We start from the raw sequence: 16634 nt of genomic DNA on the forward strand, positions 1-16634 counted from the left end.
CACCAATGGTAATCTCCTGGATTTGGGGCCCCAGCCATTCACCCAAAAAGTCCCTTTCTCTACCTCTCTGCATCCCCCTTCAACTCCTCCCCAGACCCAGCTGAAGGGCAGGGGGGAGGAGGGGAAGGGCCATGAACCCTTCTGATGCTAGGGCACCCCTCCCCTGTTATCTTGGTCCAAGCAGGGCCAGGGCTGAGAGGAAGAGAATGAGGATGGGTTGGGTGTGAAAACCAACAGATGTCCCCCCAGTCCTGCTCCTGCCCTGGTTGTGGCGGACAAGGACACCTCCTCCCTTGCCCCCACTAACATCCCTTCGAGGAGGGCGAGGCAGCCTGGCTGGGGGGGCCACAGCTGCTGCCCCAGCCATCCAGTCATCTGCATGGTGCTGTCCCTCTCCAGAACCACTGGCGTCTTCATCTGCAGGAAGGAAAGGATCAGAGACGGGGTTGAGAAAGAGAGGCAGTGGGAGACAGACACAGTGAGAGGGGGAGCGGGGAGAGAGACAAGAGACTTTAAGATTCAAAACAGAAAGGAGATGGGGCCTGTGGGTGGCTCAGGTGGTTAAGTGTCTGCCTTCGGCTCAGGGTCCTGGGATGGAGCCCCGCATCGAGCCCCACATCGAGCCCCGCATCGAGCCCCGCATCGGCTCCCTCCTCAGCGGGGAGCCTGATTCTCCCTCTCCCTCTGCCTCTCCCCCCTCCCACTGTGCTCTCGCTCATTCTGCTCTCTCTCTCACTCTCTCAAATAAATAAATAAATATCTTTAAAAAATAAAAACAGAAGAGATGGGAGAGAGACACAGGTGGATAGATGAAGATTGGGAAGAGGGAGAAAATGAGTGACAGGAAGGCGAGGGGAGAGGTCAGACAGATGTAGGAATGAGAGAAGAAAAGAGACAATGAGACAGAGACAGAACAGAGAGAGAGATGGGGAGAGAGGATACACAGGAAAAGACAAAACAGACGCACACAGAAGCAGCAAGCAGACAGAAAGAGGGGTGTTGAAGGAGAGACAATGCGAGACAGAGACGGACAAACAGATGATGAGAAAAAACAAACGTCTGTCTGTGCCTTGCTTCTCCGGCAAACTCTATCCTGGGAGCCAGCCCAATGGCCCCCCACCCAGCTTCCCCACCTCCCCCAGGTTGCAAGCCCTCCCCAACAACCCACACCCTTTTGCTCGATCTAAGAGGCTTCCCACTGTTCTGTAAGAGTGTTTTGGTGTCTTCCCACTGGGCCGTGAACTCAAGGATGGAGACCCTGCCACGGGTCTTCTTCCACTCAACTTTGAGGTAAGCGTTCAGTAAAGGCGTGTTCAAAAAAGGAGGAAAGTAATGAATGAGTAAAGATGCGAGGGGAGGGGCTCAGAAGGCAGTGGGCGGGGCCGGGTCGGATCGCAGAAAGCCGGGAGGGGCGAAGCGCTCGGGGCGCCCGGGGTTCTCACCCCAGTCGTCCAGTTCCAGGTCGCGTCCCAGCGCGGCCACCCTCATCCTGGTCGTCGCTGCCCGGAGCTGCAGCCGCCGCCTCCGCGTCTGGAGGTCGGTGCTCGAGTCTTCCTTGTCCAGCTCTGGGTTGTCGAGCTGCTCGGACGGGGAGACCCCGACCACGGGCGACAAGTACCTGCGGGCAGAGCAGCCCCGAAGGCTCCCGCCCGGCCCCGCCCCGCCCGCCCCGTGCCCGCCCCGCCCGCCGCCGCCCGGTCTCACCGGCCCCGCCCAGCTCCGGTCCAGCAGGGCGCCGCCTCCTTCGAGATGTCTGCTGCCATGCGGGGGTCCCCGCACACCGCCAGAGGCAGCCCGGCCCAGAAGCCCCTCACCCGGCCCAGCCGCTCGCGGAGCTCCCACACCTGGGCGAGCAGAGAGCGCGGCTGGGCTGGAGCACGCGCCCCCCACTACCCGCCTCCGCCTCCCCCCCCACCCCCGCTGCCGCCCCCTCTCTGCCCCCCACTCACCAGGCGGTTCAGGCTGGTGCTCCCAGGCGTCGTGGGCCTCTCCTCCGTCCCTGGCACCCCTGCTGCCCCCACCGCTCCTGTCGAGGTCCAGAGGCGTCCCACCTCTTCCCGGGGGGCTGGGGCTCGGCGGGTGCGGCCTTGTACCCGTTGGGGGTTCCCACATTGCTGAAACACCTAAGGCACAAGGAAGAGGATCCCCCTAGTCATCCTGCGATGAGAACCACACAGTGTCCCCACTCCAACACCCCAGTCTCCCTGACACCCCACACTGTCCCACCACTCCAGACCCTCAGCTCCACTCATCTCTCTCCTGTACCCCAACACCCTCCCTGCACTGTCTTTCCCCCTCCTCAGGCTGACACTCCCACCCTTCTCATGGCCCCTGTACCTGGGCTGACACTGCCACACTGTTTTCCTGCAGATACATCAAAGCTTCTGAGATCCTCACCCCAATGGACTGAGCTGCCAGCTCAAAAGAAAAAGGGCCCTGGAGCTTCTTAGCCAGGAACAGGAGACCATCTTGAAGGAGGGGAAGAAAGAGAAAGGGTGTCATGAGGGACTGTGATGCTCCCACAAATCCTGACCTGGGTCTTGGAGGGAAGCAACAAGGTGTTGGATAGGAGAAACTCACATGAGAATAGTCTCTCAACTCCATAAGGTTTAAAACTCCCTCCCCAGTCCACCCCAAGGCATCCCAAACACCAACAGCCCTCCCAGGCCCTCCTGAATCCCCTCACCCAGATAGGCCCCCCAGTCAGGATCCAGTCCGTGGCTGCGGAGACAGCCATTGGCCACATTGAGGCAGAAGCCCCGGCAGGGTGGCAGCGAGGGGATGCCCCGACAAAGGGGGCAGCCAGTCAGACGCATCACAGCCCGCCTGCAGCCTTCAGACAGGGGCACCTGGGGGCAGACAGCAGGACTTGTCATTCACAAACACAGCGGCGGCACTCAGCCAAGCTTGGTGCTGGACAGAGAGAAATCAAATACTCCACCTCACCTTCCCCAGGCTCTCTGTGGAGAGCTGGATGTGAATGTCTAGGGTTAGTGACCCCATGTGGCATCAGGTAAGACCTGAAGACTGCCACAGATCTGATAAGGAAGTTTCCCGAGGGCCAGGCTACAGATACCTCCTTGGGGGGGGGGGGGGGGTTGGTGATGGAATTAGAGAGGCAGTGGGGAGAGCGGTCTGAGAAAAGTTTCAAGAAGAGAGAGGCCATCGTGGTTAAGAAGTGAAGAGACTGCGGATGTAGGAGGTAAAGCTGGGAGGTCAGGGAGAAAATGGGTGGTGAAGAGAGGGCTTTGAAGGCCAAGGCAGGAATCTGGCCTTCAGAAGCAGGGAAGGGGGAGCCATGGAGGGGTCCTGTGGGAAATGGCGGGCGGGGGGGGGGGATGGTGGAGGCAGTACTTCAATCTCAGGCTGCTATGGAGATGAGCAGACCACCAGAGGCTGCAGGGGTCAAGGGGCATCAGAGAGCAAAAGAGGGTCAGATAATGGGAGGAGGTCATGGATCATGACACAAGGGAGATTTCACTCCTGCCCCCCTCCTTCCTGCTTTACCCTGGATACTGGGGCCTCAGGGCTGATATGGGAAGGCCCTGGACCTCTCCAGCTGGCACCTGACTCTTCCTCATAGGGCCTTTCTTACTTCTGCCTCTCCCTCCCTGGGCCCTGCCCACACTCAGGTCCCCTCTAACCTTAAGTGTTTCGCTGACCACATCTCTTCCGGTCTCCAGGCCCTGGATAAAGGCCCGGGCAGCCACCAGGGCCCGGGTTATCTGGGGTAGGGGAAAGAAGGTGAGAGAAACCATAGGGTCAGTCATGGTTCAGTCAAGACTGGAGACAAGAGACTGCACCAAGGGCACAAGCAGTGGGGGTTAGGTGTGTGGAGTTATGGTGGGGTTGTTAGGAGTGTCAGGTGGTACAGGGAAGCAGGTTCAAGGAATATAATTCCTTGAACTATATTCAAAGGAGTTATAGTCTAGAAGGATAAAGGGGAGCTGGGTTTGGGAAGAAATGGAGAGTTTGTGTTTTATAGGGCTTGGCGACAGAAGGATGGCATATCAGAACAAACACTGAACTTAAAGCCAGAAGACCTGGATGTAAGATACACCTCTACCACTTACTGGCTGTGAAACCCTAACTTCTGGGAGGCTCAGTTTTCTTATCTGTAAAATAGGGATACCACTATCTATCTCAAAAAGTTACTATAACAGTTAAATGAGATACTGTAAATGAAAGTCCGTCTCAACTATTAAGTGCCTAATTCATGGTTAGTTGAACCACAGGAAGTCAAGATATTAGGATTAGGGAGCAATTAGCAGAAAGGTGTCTGGGGCCAAGAGCAGGTGAGTGGGTCAGGAATTTGTATGAAACTAGGGTGCAGAATGAGAATGAGGGGGTACCCAATTAAAGGAGGCCAAAGAGCATGGGGTCAGGCAGAGGGGACTGGGGCTCAAGATAGGGGTCACCAGGTCAGAGATGGCTGCCATGCAGGATTGGGGAGATCACCAGGTCAGGGGTGACTGGGGCATGAGAGGGGAGTTAGGGTGAGTGGTGCACAGCTCAGAGGTCACCAGGTCAGAGGTGGCTGAAGCTCAGGCTTTGGGGCCTCTCACCTGCAGGTGGAGGCGGTGGGGTGCATCCCCGAAAGGCTTCAGAGAGTCATCAGCAGAGGAGGCGAGGCGAGTGAGGCAAAACAGGTAGTCGGGGGAGAAGGTGTACTGTGGATGCAGCAGGGGGAACAATCTCTCCAGGAGCTGTGCCCAGAAATCCACCAAAGCGTCATCTAACCCCTCACCGGACCTCTCATAGTAGTCCCGCAGCCGAGAGAACAGGCCACTGAATACAGGGGCGTGCTGGGAATACAGGCGGCCGAAGGAGTGGTGGAAGAGCAGGGCCAAAGAGCGCTCAGATGACAAGAGTATCTCCCGAAAAAGGTCTGTGGCAAATGTGGAGAAAGGAGTGTGAGGTGGAGTGAGTTCAGAGAAGAATGGAAAATTGAAAGGGGGGAGGCAGGAAGAGATGGGGATGGAGGGACAAGAGAAAAGTGAGTTAGAGCCTCAGGAACTCTTAGAGACCTGAGAATACTGGGGGGGGTGGGCGACCTTGGAGAGAATCTGGGGGTGGTGGTGGAAGGGGGCTAAGGCAGGATGTTTGCTGGGGTCATGAGCACAGAGAGGAGGTGTGAGGCCAGGTTTGGGGACCCCAGTCCTCACCATCAAATTTTCTGTGCCAGGAAGCCAGTGTGTGAACCAGGAATGAGCTGCTCTCCTCCACCAGGCCTCGGAAGGTGGTCTCAGTCTCCCAAGTCAGCCTCTGCTCTATCTCACTGGAACAGCAGGTGTATTCCTGAGGACAGATCCGGAGGTGCTCACCTGGACAGAGGAGACACAGAAGAATGGAAGGAGGGAGAATGCTATCATGAAATTCTTTCCTTTTTCCGTCTGTCTAGGGGGCTATCCTTTCTTTCTACCTGTCTGCTCTCTTTTCTATTGTCTCTCCCTCATCCCCACCTGACCCTATTCCCTCCTTATTGTACCCTCACCCATCTCGAGTCCACTGGCATTAGTTAAGGGATCAAATAGTAATGAGCCAAATTAGTGATCAGTGTCCTTAGGTGACCCTCCCCAACATCCCACACTCCAGGCCTCTAAGGACTTACAGGACAGCATCTATGGGAAGAATGGGGTTTGGAGGGGTGGGGTTACTAGGTAAGCAATAAAGTGTTATCATTGAAGGGGCTCTTAGAAATAGCGATGGGAACAAATTGAGCTGTGAAGAATTAAATACAGAGGGGGTGCTAATTACTAGAACAGGATTCCTAGGGTGGGGGTGGAGTAAGAAACCTATTATGTGAACAGGAGGCTTATTGTGATCCTGGTAAGTAAGTTCAGGAGAAGAGATATTATTGGCATGACTATGGCATGAAAAAATTATTTAACGGTCATTCTGAAAGGGAGGAGAGTTATTGTGGACTGGGGAGGAGCCGCCCCCGCCCCCCTCCCTCGCCCCCAATTCTCTAGTCTTCCTCTTTCTCCTCACCTGAGATCAGGGCGGGAGGGAGTAGGCTTAAGCTATATCCCCGGGCCCCCAGCACCTGCCGGGTCTCAACGCAACTCCGGGTGACCTTTGCCTCGCTCCCGGGTCCAGGACCAGGACCGGGACACAGAGACAGCAGCAGAAGCAGAAGAGATCGCAGAGCGGACATAGCTGCTGCCGCCCTGGTTCAGCAAAGTGTGTCCTAAGAAGGAAAGAACGGCCCGAACTCGGGAAGCCGGTTCTCTGCCGCGGGACCTCTCCGCGGGGCAGAGAAAGAGCGCGACCTCGGAAAACTGAACACCGAGCACGATAGCTGGACCAAGCGGCATCTGCGGAGACAATGGGAGCCGGGAGCCGGACAGGGGGCGGGGCCCGAGGCGGGGCCCCGCCAATGATGGTAAGTAGCGGGCCTCAGGGGCGGGGCCTAGGGAGAAATTAAGCCAATGTAGTGGGGAAGCTCGGCAGGGGGGCGGGACTCGGCGGAACTGAGGAGGCTGGTGGGGGAGGGGCGTAGCCTTTCTTGGGGGCGTGGCTATCCGATTCGAAAGGCGGGGCCTGGGTGGAACCTAGCCTATGGCAGTTGAGAAGCCAGAGTGAAGGGGCTACAACTAGTCTAGTGCGAAGCCCGGCCAATGGAGGGAGAAATTGGGGGCAGAGGGGGCGGGACCTGGGTGGAGAAGGGCTAAAGTAGGCTGTCCGCGCGCCCGAGCCCACGTGAAGGGGCGGCACGCCGGAAAGCTTGTGCCCGCACGAGGCTGCCCGAGCAGCGTGACTGGAACGTGGTGAGCACGAGCTCGCGCACGCCCAAGCCTCGCGACAATTACCAGCAGCGGGACGGGCCGTTGAGCTCGCGCCTGCGCACAACGTGCCTCGTGCCTTCCCGCGTTTTTCTGGATTCTTCCACCACCGCAAGAGAAGCAGCCGGCGCCTGTCCTGGAGTTGGGGTGACTGCAGAACCCCGAGGGACCCGAGGCAGTGATCTTTCCTCATCCCTGCCCAACCAGACGTCGCTGTTCCGGTTTCAGACAGTGAGGCTCCTCTTGGACCCAAGAATACGCCCTCTCCCCGCACTCCCAGCCCTGAGGGAGGAACCGCCCTCCTCCATGCCTCAGTGGTTTTCTCCAGAAAGGCCAGGAACCCCAAGCCCCAGCCCCCAAGAGACTGATAATCACTCTTTTCAACGGTTAGGAAGCCCTTCAGCCCACTTACCCCAGAATTTTGTCAGAGATACCATCTTCTGGAAAAATGAAGAACGCGAATTTGTCTTTACTGCTTCAGCGTTTCTGGCCCTGTTCTAATGGCGGCTGCGGCCCCATTAGGCGCTTCCCATTCTCTTCAATGTGGAATCAGGCTCCAGCCTGAAAATGAAGGAGTGGGTCCTTTTTTGTTTTGAGGGTTTTTATTTGTAACCTGAGCGAGCTGGTCCCCTTGCACCATGCAATCGACGCTTGGACGCTTGCAGGGAAGGACCTGCTTTAAGCGGCTCTGGGGTGCGTTTTGCTGTGGCCCTGGAGAGCGACTCCCAACCCACATCCATGGGGCCGTGGTGTCTTAGGGCACGACTCTTGTCCTTTTTTGGGGGGGGGCGTCCACACCCCGACCCGAGTTGCAGAGCAGTCCCCTTGTAAAGAAAGGGCATGGTTGGAGCTGAGGCCGGAGATGTGTGGGTAGAGGCCCTTTCCTCTTTTTCTTCCGCAGCTGGACCAGCATGCCTACTCTGCGGTCCTCCTCCTCCCCAAGCAGTGTGTCCTCCCCGCTGCAGAGAGCAGCAGGTGGTGTACAGAGGGGCATGTCTGCATCCTCTAGTTCGTCGGTCAGTGTGCCCTATGGTGAAAGGGACTCGGACCAGGCTTCACAGGGGTGAGTGGAGTTGGTGAGAACTTGTTGCGTTGTCTGGCTTTCTCCAGCAGTGCGGGTAGCTTTCCCCTCTGTCTGCCTGTGACTCTGGGAAAACATAAGCTTACTGGTTCAGAACAGTGACCCTTTCCAGCTCTGCTGGCTGGTTTTGGGTTTGTTTTTCTCTTTCCTGCCCTGCATGTTGTAGGCACCAAAAATAATACATCTTCTTCTAAATCCATCATCCAGCTCATCCAAACCTTTCTTGAATACATTTGTATATTCAGCATGTATAATCTCTGTCGGGAGTGGGGAGATGGGGGAAGAAGTAAAGAGTTCTTTGTTTCCTAACAAATGGTATATACTTGTTAGTTGGTGTGTGATGTTCCTTTATTTAGGGATTTTATAAACAGATTGGTCTATCCTTATCTATGAGCTTACTTTGTGAAGGTTATAATAATATCTTTTTTTTATTTTTCCAGGAAAAAAATAACCTCATACAAGATCTGATTTTTCTCCTGGTTATTTTTTTTTAACTTTTTTTTTTTTTTTTTTTTTTTTTAAGATTTCATTTATTTGACAGAGAGAGATCACAAGTAAGCAGACAGGCAGGCAGAGGGAGAGTGAGAAGCAGGCTCCCCGCTGAGCACAAAGTCCGACATGGGGCTTGATCCCAGGGCCCTGGGATGGACGACCTGAGCCGAAGGCAGCTGCTCAACCAGCTGAGCCACCCAGGCACCCCTCTCCTGGTTATTTTTTAATTGGCTTCCTCTGACACCTTTCTCTCAGTGCTACTGTTTGGGACCAGATTTTATCTATGTTATAAACTTAACTCTGATTGATAACACTTGTGAACTTGTTTCAAGGGGTGAAATTTAACTCTAGGCATATATTAATTTCCAGTTTATGTATAAGTAATGTGTGACTTCCCAAGCCACGCTCATTTTTCTCCACAGCAGTGATCCCTCTCCCTGCTTAAGTGAATATTTTTTTTTTTAAAGATTTTATTTATTTATTTGACAGAGACACAGCGAGAGAGGGAACACAAGCAGGGGGGTTGGGAGAGGGAGAAGCAGGCTTCCCGCAGAGCAGGGAGCCCGATGCGGGGCTCCATCCCAGGACCCTGGGATCATGACCTGAGCCGAAGGCAGACGCTTAACGACTGAGCCACCCAGGTGCCCCGTGAATATCATTTTTATTTTCTTTTTTTAAAAGATTTTATTTATTTTTCAACAGAGAGAGACAGAACGAGAGAGGGAACACAAGCAGGGTGAGTGGGAGAAGGAGAAGCAGGCTTCCCGCGGAGCAGGGAGCCCGATGTGGGACTCGATCCCAGGACCCTGAGATCATGACCTGAGCTGAAGGCAGATGCTTAACGACTGAGCCACCCAGGCACCCTCATTTGATTTTCTTATTCAGAGAGAATATTAGGAAGGGGTTGTCCTTTACCCACTCCAGTTTTCATTTTACATCTTTACTGCTTTCTTCAAGTGAAAGTTTTCCTTTAAGATTCTGTCTCTACTCCCTGTTAAAGTAAACCTCTTCTTTAAAAAAAAAAAATCTGAATATATTTTTCTCACGGAGAAGGGGTTACAGTTACAGAAAAAGAAATTATAATTTATTTGCTATTTTATATGGAGGGACTGGGGTTGTGTATCTAAGGAGAACCACACTCTCTCATAGGGATAGTGATTCTTTATCAGCTGATGAAGGCAGTGACTTTGAAGATAGCCTGAGACACAGCGTGAAGAAGAGAGCAGCAAAACGACCACTCAAAACAACCCCAGTGAGTCAATCAGTTTTGTTTTGCTTTTGAACCTAGTCTGGGAAGCAGCAAAAACAAAAAACCCCAAAACCCAAACAAAATGAAAATATAGAAAAGGCTCAGGTAATATGTTTGATGAAAGGGCAAAATTTAGAGTGTTAAGGGACAAGTAGGAGGAAGGCAAATTTTGAAGAGAAAAGAATAAAAGAAGGGTATTAAGAATAGAGGAAAAAGAATGGGCTTAAGGGACTTTTTAAAAGGAGAAAAAGTAAGAAATAATAAAGTTCACAGTGTAAATATCAGTTATTTTAGATCTCAGTAACTCAAATTCTGCTGTGAAATTGGCAGCTTAAGCCTACTTGTATGACAGTGATGAGACTGTTAATATCACTTCGACGTTTTAAAAATATTTCTGATCTCTTTATACTTACTAGGTAGCAAAACATCCAAAGAAGGGGTCCCAAATGGTACATGGTCATGGCCAGAAAGACTCAGAGCTACCACCCAGTGATCTCTTTGATGCTGTGAAAGCTGCCAAAAGTGACATGCAGGTAAAACAGTGTCTCACCCTCTGTTTCTTGATACCATATCTTACCTGTTGTAGAAAGATAAGGACAAATGTTTACAAAATTGATTTAATGTGGACGATGTAGGGAGTATAACCTATATGAGGAAAGAGAAGACCATGGAGTAAATCTTTGGAATGATGTAAGGGAGACCTTGGATGTGAGAGAATCCTCCTTTCTTAAAAGTATCACAGAATAGGATAGATTTTACTTTTACTAGTTGGGATGGAGGAGGCAAGCAGTGGCATTAGATAATCTGGAGAGAAATCATGCATGTGGGTGGCAACTTGTTCACCCCTGTCACTCTTTAGCTCCATTTTAACAGTTATACCTAATTCTTTTTCCTCTTCCCTGCATTTTTTCCATAATTTTATTGTAATTCTGTTATCTAAAAGTGTAGAAGGCTCATATATAGTTTTTAAAAATTTGAATAATCACCCAGATCTCTAGTTTCAGCTCAAGAAACATTAATAGTGCCATAGTATATCTTCTCTCCATCCAGCCCACACAGTCCCTCACCACCCAGAGATAACCACTAGAGTAAATTTTCTGTTAATCATTCCATTGTCTTTCCTTATACTTTTGTCACTAGTGAATATGTTCTTTAAATAAATGAACCATTTTTATATAGTTTTCTGTGATTTCTTTCGATTATTTTAGATGTAGTCATATTGATGTGTAATGTAGATTTTTATAGTTTCTAGAAAAGTTTTAGATTTTCACACATAAGGAGTTTTTATATTTTTGTTATTGTTTTCTAACTTGATTGCATTGTAGTCAGAAAATGTGGTCTTTGAAGCTTATGGAGACTAGCTTTATGACTTAGCATGTAGTTCATTTCCAAAACTATTTCACATGTGCTCAAAGAAGGTGTGTGTTCTCCATTGGTTGTATAGAGTGTTCTCTTGTGTGAGATCAAAAGTGTTAAATGTGATACTCCTTTGATATTTCTCTAGGTTTTGGGTTTTTTGGTTTTGGTGTAGTCTGTCAATTACAGAGAGATGTATTAAAATCCACAAAGATGATCTTTTTAGTTACTCTTTTTGTATTCGTGCCTATCTTTGCCTAAAGTATTTTGAGCATTTGTTGCTTAGTAAATTGAACTTTTGTTATATATCGTCATTTTTTATATTTTAAGACAAAAAATTGTTGGTTCTTATTACATCTACATTAACTTTATTTTTAGTTAGCATTTGCCTAATACCTTTTTTTTTTTCTAAAACTTTATTTTTAAGTAATCTCTCCACCCCACCTGGGGCTCAAATTCACAACCCTGAGATCAAGAGTTCCATGCTCTATTGACTGAGTCAGCCAGGCTCCCCTCCTTTTATCTTTTTACCTTCAATCTTTCTGTGTATGTCTGGAGTCTTATCTCCTGCGTGTAGTTTATATCTAGATTATGTTCTTTAATCCATTCTGTTAATCTCTACTTTAACAAGAGAGTTTGATTCATTTACATTTATTATCACTGTGGATACATACGAATTTATTTCTATCATTTTATGTGCTTCCACTTTGTATTATCTTTTTTGTTTCTTTTTCTCCTCTCTTTGCTTGGTTTTGGATTTCTTTTTTTTTTTTTTTTTTTACTTTATTTGAGAGAGAGAATGAGATATAGAGCATGAGAGGGGGGAGGGTCAGAGGGAGAAGCAGACTCCTTGCTGAGCAGGGAGCCCGATGCAGGATCGATCCCGGGACTCCAGGATCATGACCTGAGCCAAAGGCAGTCGCCCAACCAACTGAGCCACCCAGGCACCCCTGGATTTCCTTTTTTTTTTTTTTTTTTTTAAGATTTTATTTACTGAGAGAGAGTGAGCATGAGTGGGCAGGGAGGGGCAGAGGGAGAGGGAGAAGCAGACTCCCCACCAAGCAGGGAGCCCGATGGGGGCTCTATCCCAGGACCCCGGGATCATGACCTGAGCTGAAGGCAGACACTTAACCAACTGAGACACCCAGGTCCCCCTGGATTTCTGTCTTCTATAAGGACCCAAGCACACTTAATTCTAATTGCCCCTTCCAGTTTTCATACTGTCTTGTAATGTTTTAGTTAACACTGGTCTATGTTCCTTCTTCCAACAAATTAGACATTACTGTTTTATACAATGTTTGTATTTACTTATATTTTTATCATTTGGCTAATCATTGCTTCTCAAATCTTTCATACAAATTCACCCACTTGTTCAAAGTGTATCCTTTAAAATTTCCTTTAGGTAGAGTTTACTAACTAATTTTTTTTGTTTGCTTGTATGAAATATTTTTTACCCTTGTTCTTGAAAGGTTATTGAAAGGTCTTGAAAGGGTATAGAATTCTGATATATTTTTCTCTCTCAGCACATTGAAAAGATTATTCTAATTTCGTATTGCTGCTGAAAGTGAGCTGTCAGTCTAAACACTGTCTAATACAACATTTTGTAATGATGGAAATGTTATATATCATCATTTAGTATAGTATTCACTAGCCACATGTGGCTATTGAGTACTTCAAATGTGACTGGTGTGACTGAGGAACTGGATTTTTAATTTTTATTTGATTTAGTTTTAAGAGCCATAGATGGCTAGGGGCTGATGTATTTGTGCAGATCTAATTTGTAAATTGTTTTGTTTGTGTTACATGCAAATCCTTTTTAAGTGATCTCTTTTTGTCTTGGTTGTTCTTGAGACTTATTTTGCTTTTGTGTTGTAATATTTTATAGAATGCTTAAAGGTGTAAATTTCCTTTTTATTTGTCATGTTTGAAATCTGTTGGCATCTAGGCTCTGAAGATTGGTGTCTTTCAACAACTGTGGACAGTCCTTTTCAGATATTGCCTCTTTGTCATTCTAGTATCTTCTTCTGCAATTCAATTAGACATCAATTAGAACTTGTCATTCTATTCTCCATGTCTCTTAATAGCTCTATCAATATTTCTATTAGTCTCTCCAGGCTGAATTTTGGATAATATCTTTGATTTAATCTTCCAGTTCACTCATTTTTTGTTTTACTGTGTCTAATCTGCTTTTAATCCATTCATTGAAGTTTAAATTTTATTATATTTTTCTATAGATTTTTTTGGCCCTTTTTCAAAATTTATTCTTTGCTTCTTTAAAACTTATCTTTTATTTCTTTATTCATGGGATCATATATAATCTGTAATAACTTTAATGTTTGAAGTCTGTGAATGTAATTGGTTTTTTTCTGCTAAGTCTTATTTTCAGTGCCTTATTTCTTTACTAAGTTTCACTGTGAGCTCCTCATTTTTTTTGGAGCTCTGTATGTTGGAATTCTTTGGGCCCTGGGTTAAAGGTGGGTTTTTAAGAGTGGAATCTGCATTTGCTTCCGGTAGTTGACTGGGGACATTCCAGAATCACTTTGAATTAAATTCTCTGATTGAGAGTATTCTGATTGTATAGGAAGTATGGATCTGGACTGCAAATCTAGACCTGACCTGAGAGCTGGCTTATGGTTATGAATTCTCAAGGGAGAATTCTTTTTTTTTTCCCCCTTCACCCTACACTAGTCATAACAGGCTAGTTTTCTTGCTGTCCCCTTCTGACCTGTAGGTTCATTTCTTATTCCTGCTTCCATGATGTGACTTTTTTCAGCACCTAGGTTTATTGCAGGAGCCTCCCTTTGGACCTCTCTTGGAAAACCCAAAGGCTCTATATCTTATGCTCTGCATTCCATGCAGCTGTCTGGACAGAAAGTCAGGATTTCCAGTGTTAAATAGAACCCCAGGGTAAAAATCAGCTTTTTTATCTCCCAGAATTGCTACCTTCACTTCATTTTTGGCCTATATGGAATTCTACTTTTCATTCCAGTGAATGGAAAACCCAAAGGCTCTATATCTTATGCTCTGCATTCCATGCAGCTGTCTAGACAGAAAGTCAGGATTTCCAGTGTTAAATAGAACCCCAGGGCAAAAATCAGCTTTCTTATCTCCCAGGATTGCTACCTTCACTTGATTTTTGGCCTATATGGAATTCTGCTTTTCATTCCAGTTCAGCAATACATTTTAAAAGATGTTTTTAATATTTTAATCAGAAGTTTAGCTGTTTCAGTTGGGACAATCATACAGGATTTCCAGTCTGTCATAGTGCCAGAAATAGAAATCATCCACCTTGTTTTCCTAGTCTTTGGTGGATGAGTGGCTGGATAGCTACAAGCAAGACCAGGATGCAGGATTCCTGGAGCTCATTAACTTTTTCATCCGATCTTGTGGATGTAAAGGTGAGGAAATTCCTACCTCTTTGTAATCCCTAGCCCTTTACTCCTATGTTAGGAAACTTTTGCTACATTTAGATGAGCGGGACTAGTTATTTTCTAAATAAAGGGAGAAAGTAAAGCATAAAAAAAGTTTCACTGATTCGACTACATTGTAGATTGGTAAATAGGTAAGTGATCCAGTTAGGGAACTATGTTGGTTTGGAGCTAAGATCCTTTGGGGAAAAATAACTAATCACACTAATGTGATGAAGATGATATTCATAAATTTGAAAATAGACCATTAGACATCTTTTAGTCTTCCTTTCTCTAGATGAGATAATTTTTTATTATTCCTTATTTCCTTAGCCATTTCCTTCCATAGTTCTCCATTGAAGCTGTGGGCCCCCAGATCCCCAGAGGTCATGACCTAATTTATTGGGGCAAGATAATTTCAGGCAGGTTGTATTACAAGAATCCAGAATTGGTGTAGCTTTATTGCTTTATTTATTTATTTATTTTTAAAGTAGGCTCCACACCCAGCATGGGGCTTGAACTCACTATCTTGAGATCAAGAGTCACATGCTTTACTGACTGAGCAAACCAGATGGCCCATTTGGATTTATTTTAAACCATTGTTTTCCATTGCTTTCTATTGCTTGATTCCTTGGGTTTTCTAGAGAGCTTGCTTTATAGCAGATACACAGTTGGATGGTAGCAGATATTATGACTAGGATTCAGGTTTTCTTATTCCCCACCTAAGCTCTTTTCAGTGTATTCTGTAGTTCATCTTCAGGTGTATATGCAAATGGTCACAGTGTCCTGTTATTTTTCTCTTAAGTGCCTCATCTCCTCCATTCCTCAGGCAATGTGACCCCCGAGATGTTCAAGAAGATGTCCAACTCAGAGATCATCCGGCACCTAACAGAACAGTTTAATGAGGTGGAGGAAGACAACTAGGATTCTCTTGCCACTCTTATTTCAGAATATAAGGCCCATTATCCCCCTCTTTCTGATTTTGGGAAATAAGGGATAGCTTTTGGAAGGAGTTTAATTTCTTGGGGGCAAAAGGGACCCATAGATGTTATCTGAATATGCCTCTAGAGTTGAGAATAGCAGGAAATGAGGTATACCTGAGATACATTTTTACTATACTATTGGGTTTTGATATCCCGAGTCCCTATGGCTTCATAGACTTGATAATACTTTTCTCATCCTTTTCATAAATCCTTCTGTAGGACTCAGGAGACTATCCCCTGACAGCACCAGGTCCATCCTGGAAGAAGTTCCAGGGCAGCTTCTGTGAATTTGTGAAGACCTTGGTCTATCAGTGCCAGTATAGCCTTCTCTATGACGGCTTCCCCATGGACGACCTCATCTCCCTGCTCACCGGCCTCTCAGACTCCCAAGTCCGTGCCTTCCGTCACACTAGCACCCTGGCGGGTGAGCGCTCACTTTTACTCTATAAATGTTCTCGGGGAGATTTCCTCTGTTCTTTGGTCCTGGATCTTCTTTCTTACCTCTGTCTTAGCTCTTTATTTCAAGGGCAGTCTTCTTACACTTCAATCAAGTTTCTCACTAGTGGTATTATAGAAAAGGGTAGATTATAGTGACAATTTTCAGCCTAAACTTTTTTCTCATAGCTCACCTGCTGGGAATATGCTAAGGATTAAAAGAAGGCCAGAAAAGAGAAAAAAAGGTCCACTCCAGAACAGTCAGTCTTCAGATGTTAGGGTCACCCTGCTCTAGCTTTTTATTTTTACTGCCCTTCCTTTTTCCTTTCCTTTCCTTTTCCTTTTCCTTTCTTTTCTTTCTCTTCTGTTTTTTGGTGGCAGTGGTGGCAGCAGCCATGGTAGCTTTCCCCCAGCTGCCCCACTTCCTGCTTCCTCCTCCTCTTCCCACTGAAACCACAAGAAGCTTTTTTTTTTCTTTTTTGAACCTATCCTCGCTCCTCTGACCTAAGTAATAATTCCCTTTTCTTGTTTTTCCTGGCTCAAAGCCATGAAGCTAATGACCTCCCTGGTAGGAGTTGCCCTTCAGCTGAGTCTGCACAAAGACAATAATCAGCGACAGTATGAGGCTGAACGAAATAAGGGGCCAGGACAGAGAGCACCTGAGCGGCTGGAGAGCCTGTTGGAGAAACGCAAAGAAGTAAGAAGTGTTTCCTGCCTCTTCCTTCCCTTTCTCCCAGCTTTCATCCACTGCTGCTGCAGGCCATCTTAGCAGTGCCCGAGCACTTCTCTTTGGTAAGACACAGGCCCCTATGGAACCTTTCAGGCCATGAACAGTGGAGTCTAACA

At 47.5% G+C, this 16634-nt stretch overlaps 2 protein-coding genes across 2 annotated transcripts in view; one reads left to right on the forward strand and one right to left on the reverse strand.

The window, feature by feature from the left end:
- Positions 1–21: 21 nt before the first annotated feature.
- GPC2 (glypican 2) lies at positions 22–7324 on the reverse strand. Its single transcript, XM_034988491.1, has 11 exons — positions 7198–7324; positions 5992–6190; positions 5166–5324; positions 4566–4888; positions 3645–3725; positions 2687–2849; positions 2338–2468; positions 1950–2123; positions 1705–1844; positions 1443–1618; positions 22–417 (listed from the first exon to the last, which is right to left on the reverse strand). The coding sequence occupies exons 2-11, from the start codon at positions 6155–6157 to the stop codon at positions 167–169; spliced, it is 1764 nt and encodes a 587-aa protein (XP_034844382.1). The 5' UTR covers positions 6158–6190; positions 7198–7324; the 3' UTR covers positions 22–166.
- STAG3 (stromal antigen 3) overlaps positions 6575–16634 on the forward strand; it is a 31278-nt gene continuing 21218 nt past the window's right edge. Inside the window, exons 1-8 of the mRNA XM_034988489.1 lie at positions 6575–7016; positions 7687–7848; positions 9508–9610; positions 10024–10140; positions 14265–14361; positions 15200–15276; positions 15573–15777; positions 16334–16485. Of these exons, the coding sequence (XP_034844380.1) occupies positions 7697–7848; positions 9508–9610; positions 10024–10140; positions 14265–14361; positions 15200–15276; positions 15573–15777; positions 16334–16485 (903 nt within the window). The 5' untranslated portion in view covers positions 6575–7016; positions 7687–7696. The remainder of the gene's footprint in view (positions 7017–7686; positions 7849–9507; positions 9611–10023; positions 10141–14264; positions 14362–15199; positions 15277–15572; positions 15778–16333; positions 16486–16634) is intronic.

Source organism: Mirounga leonina, unplaced genomic scaffold (assembly GCF_011800145.1).
Source record: "Mirounga leonina isolate KUSES-001 unplaced genomic scaffold, KU_Mleo_1.0 Mir_454, whole genome shotgun sequence".
NCBI lineage: Eukaryota > Metazoa > Chordata > Mammalia > Carnivora > Phocidae > Mirounga > Mirounga leonina.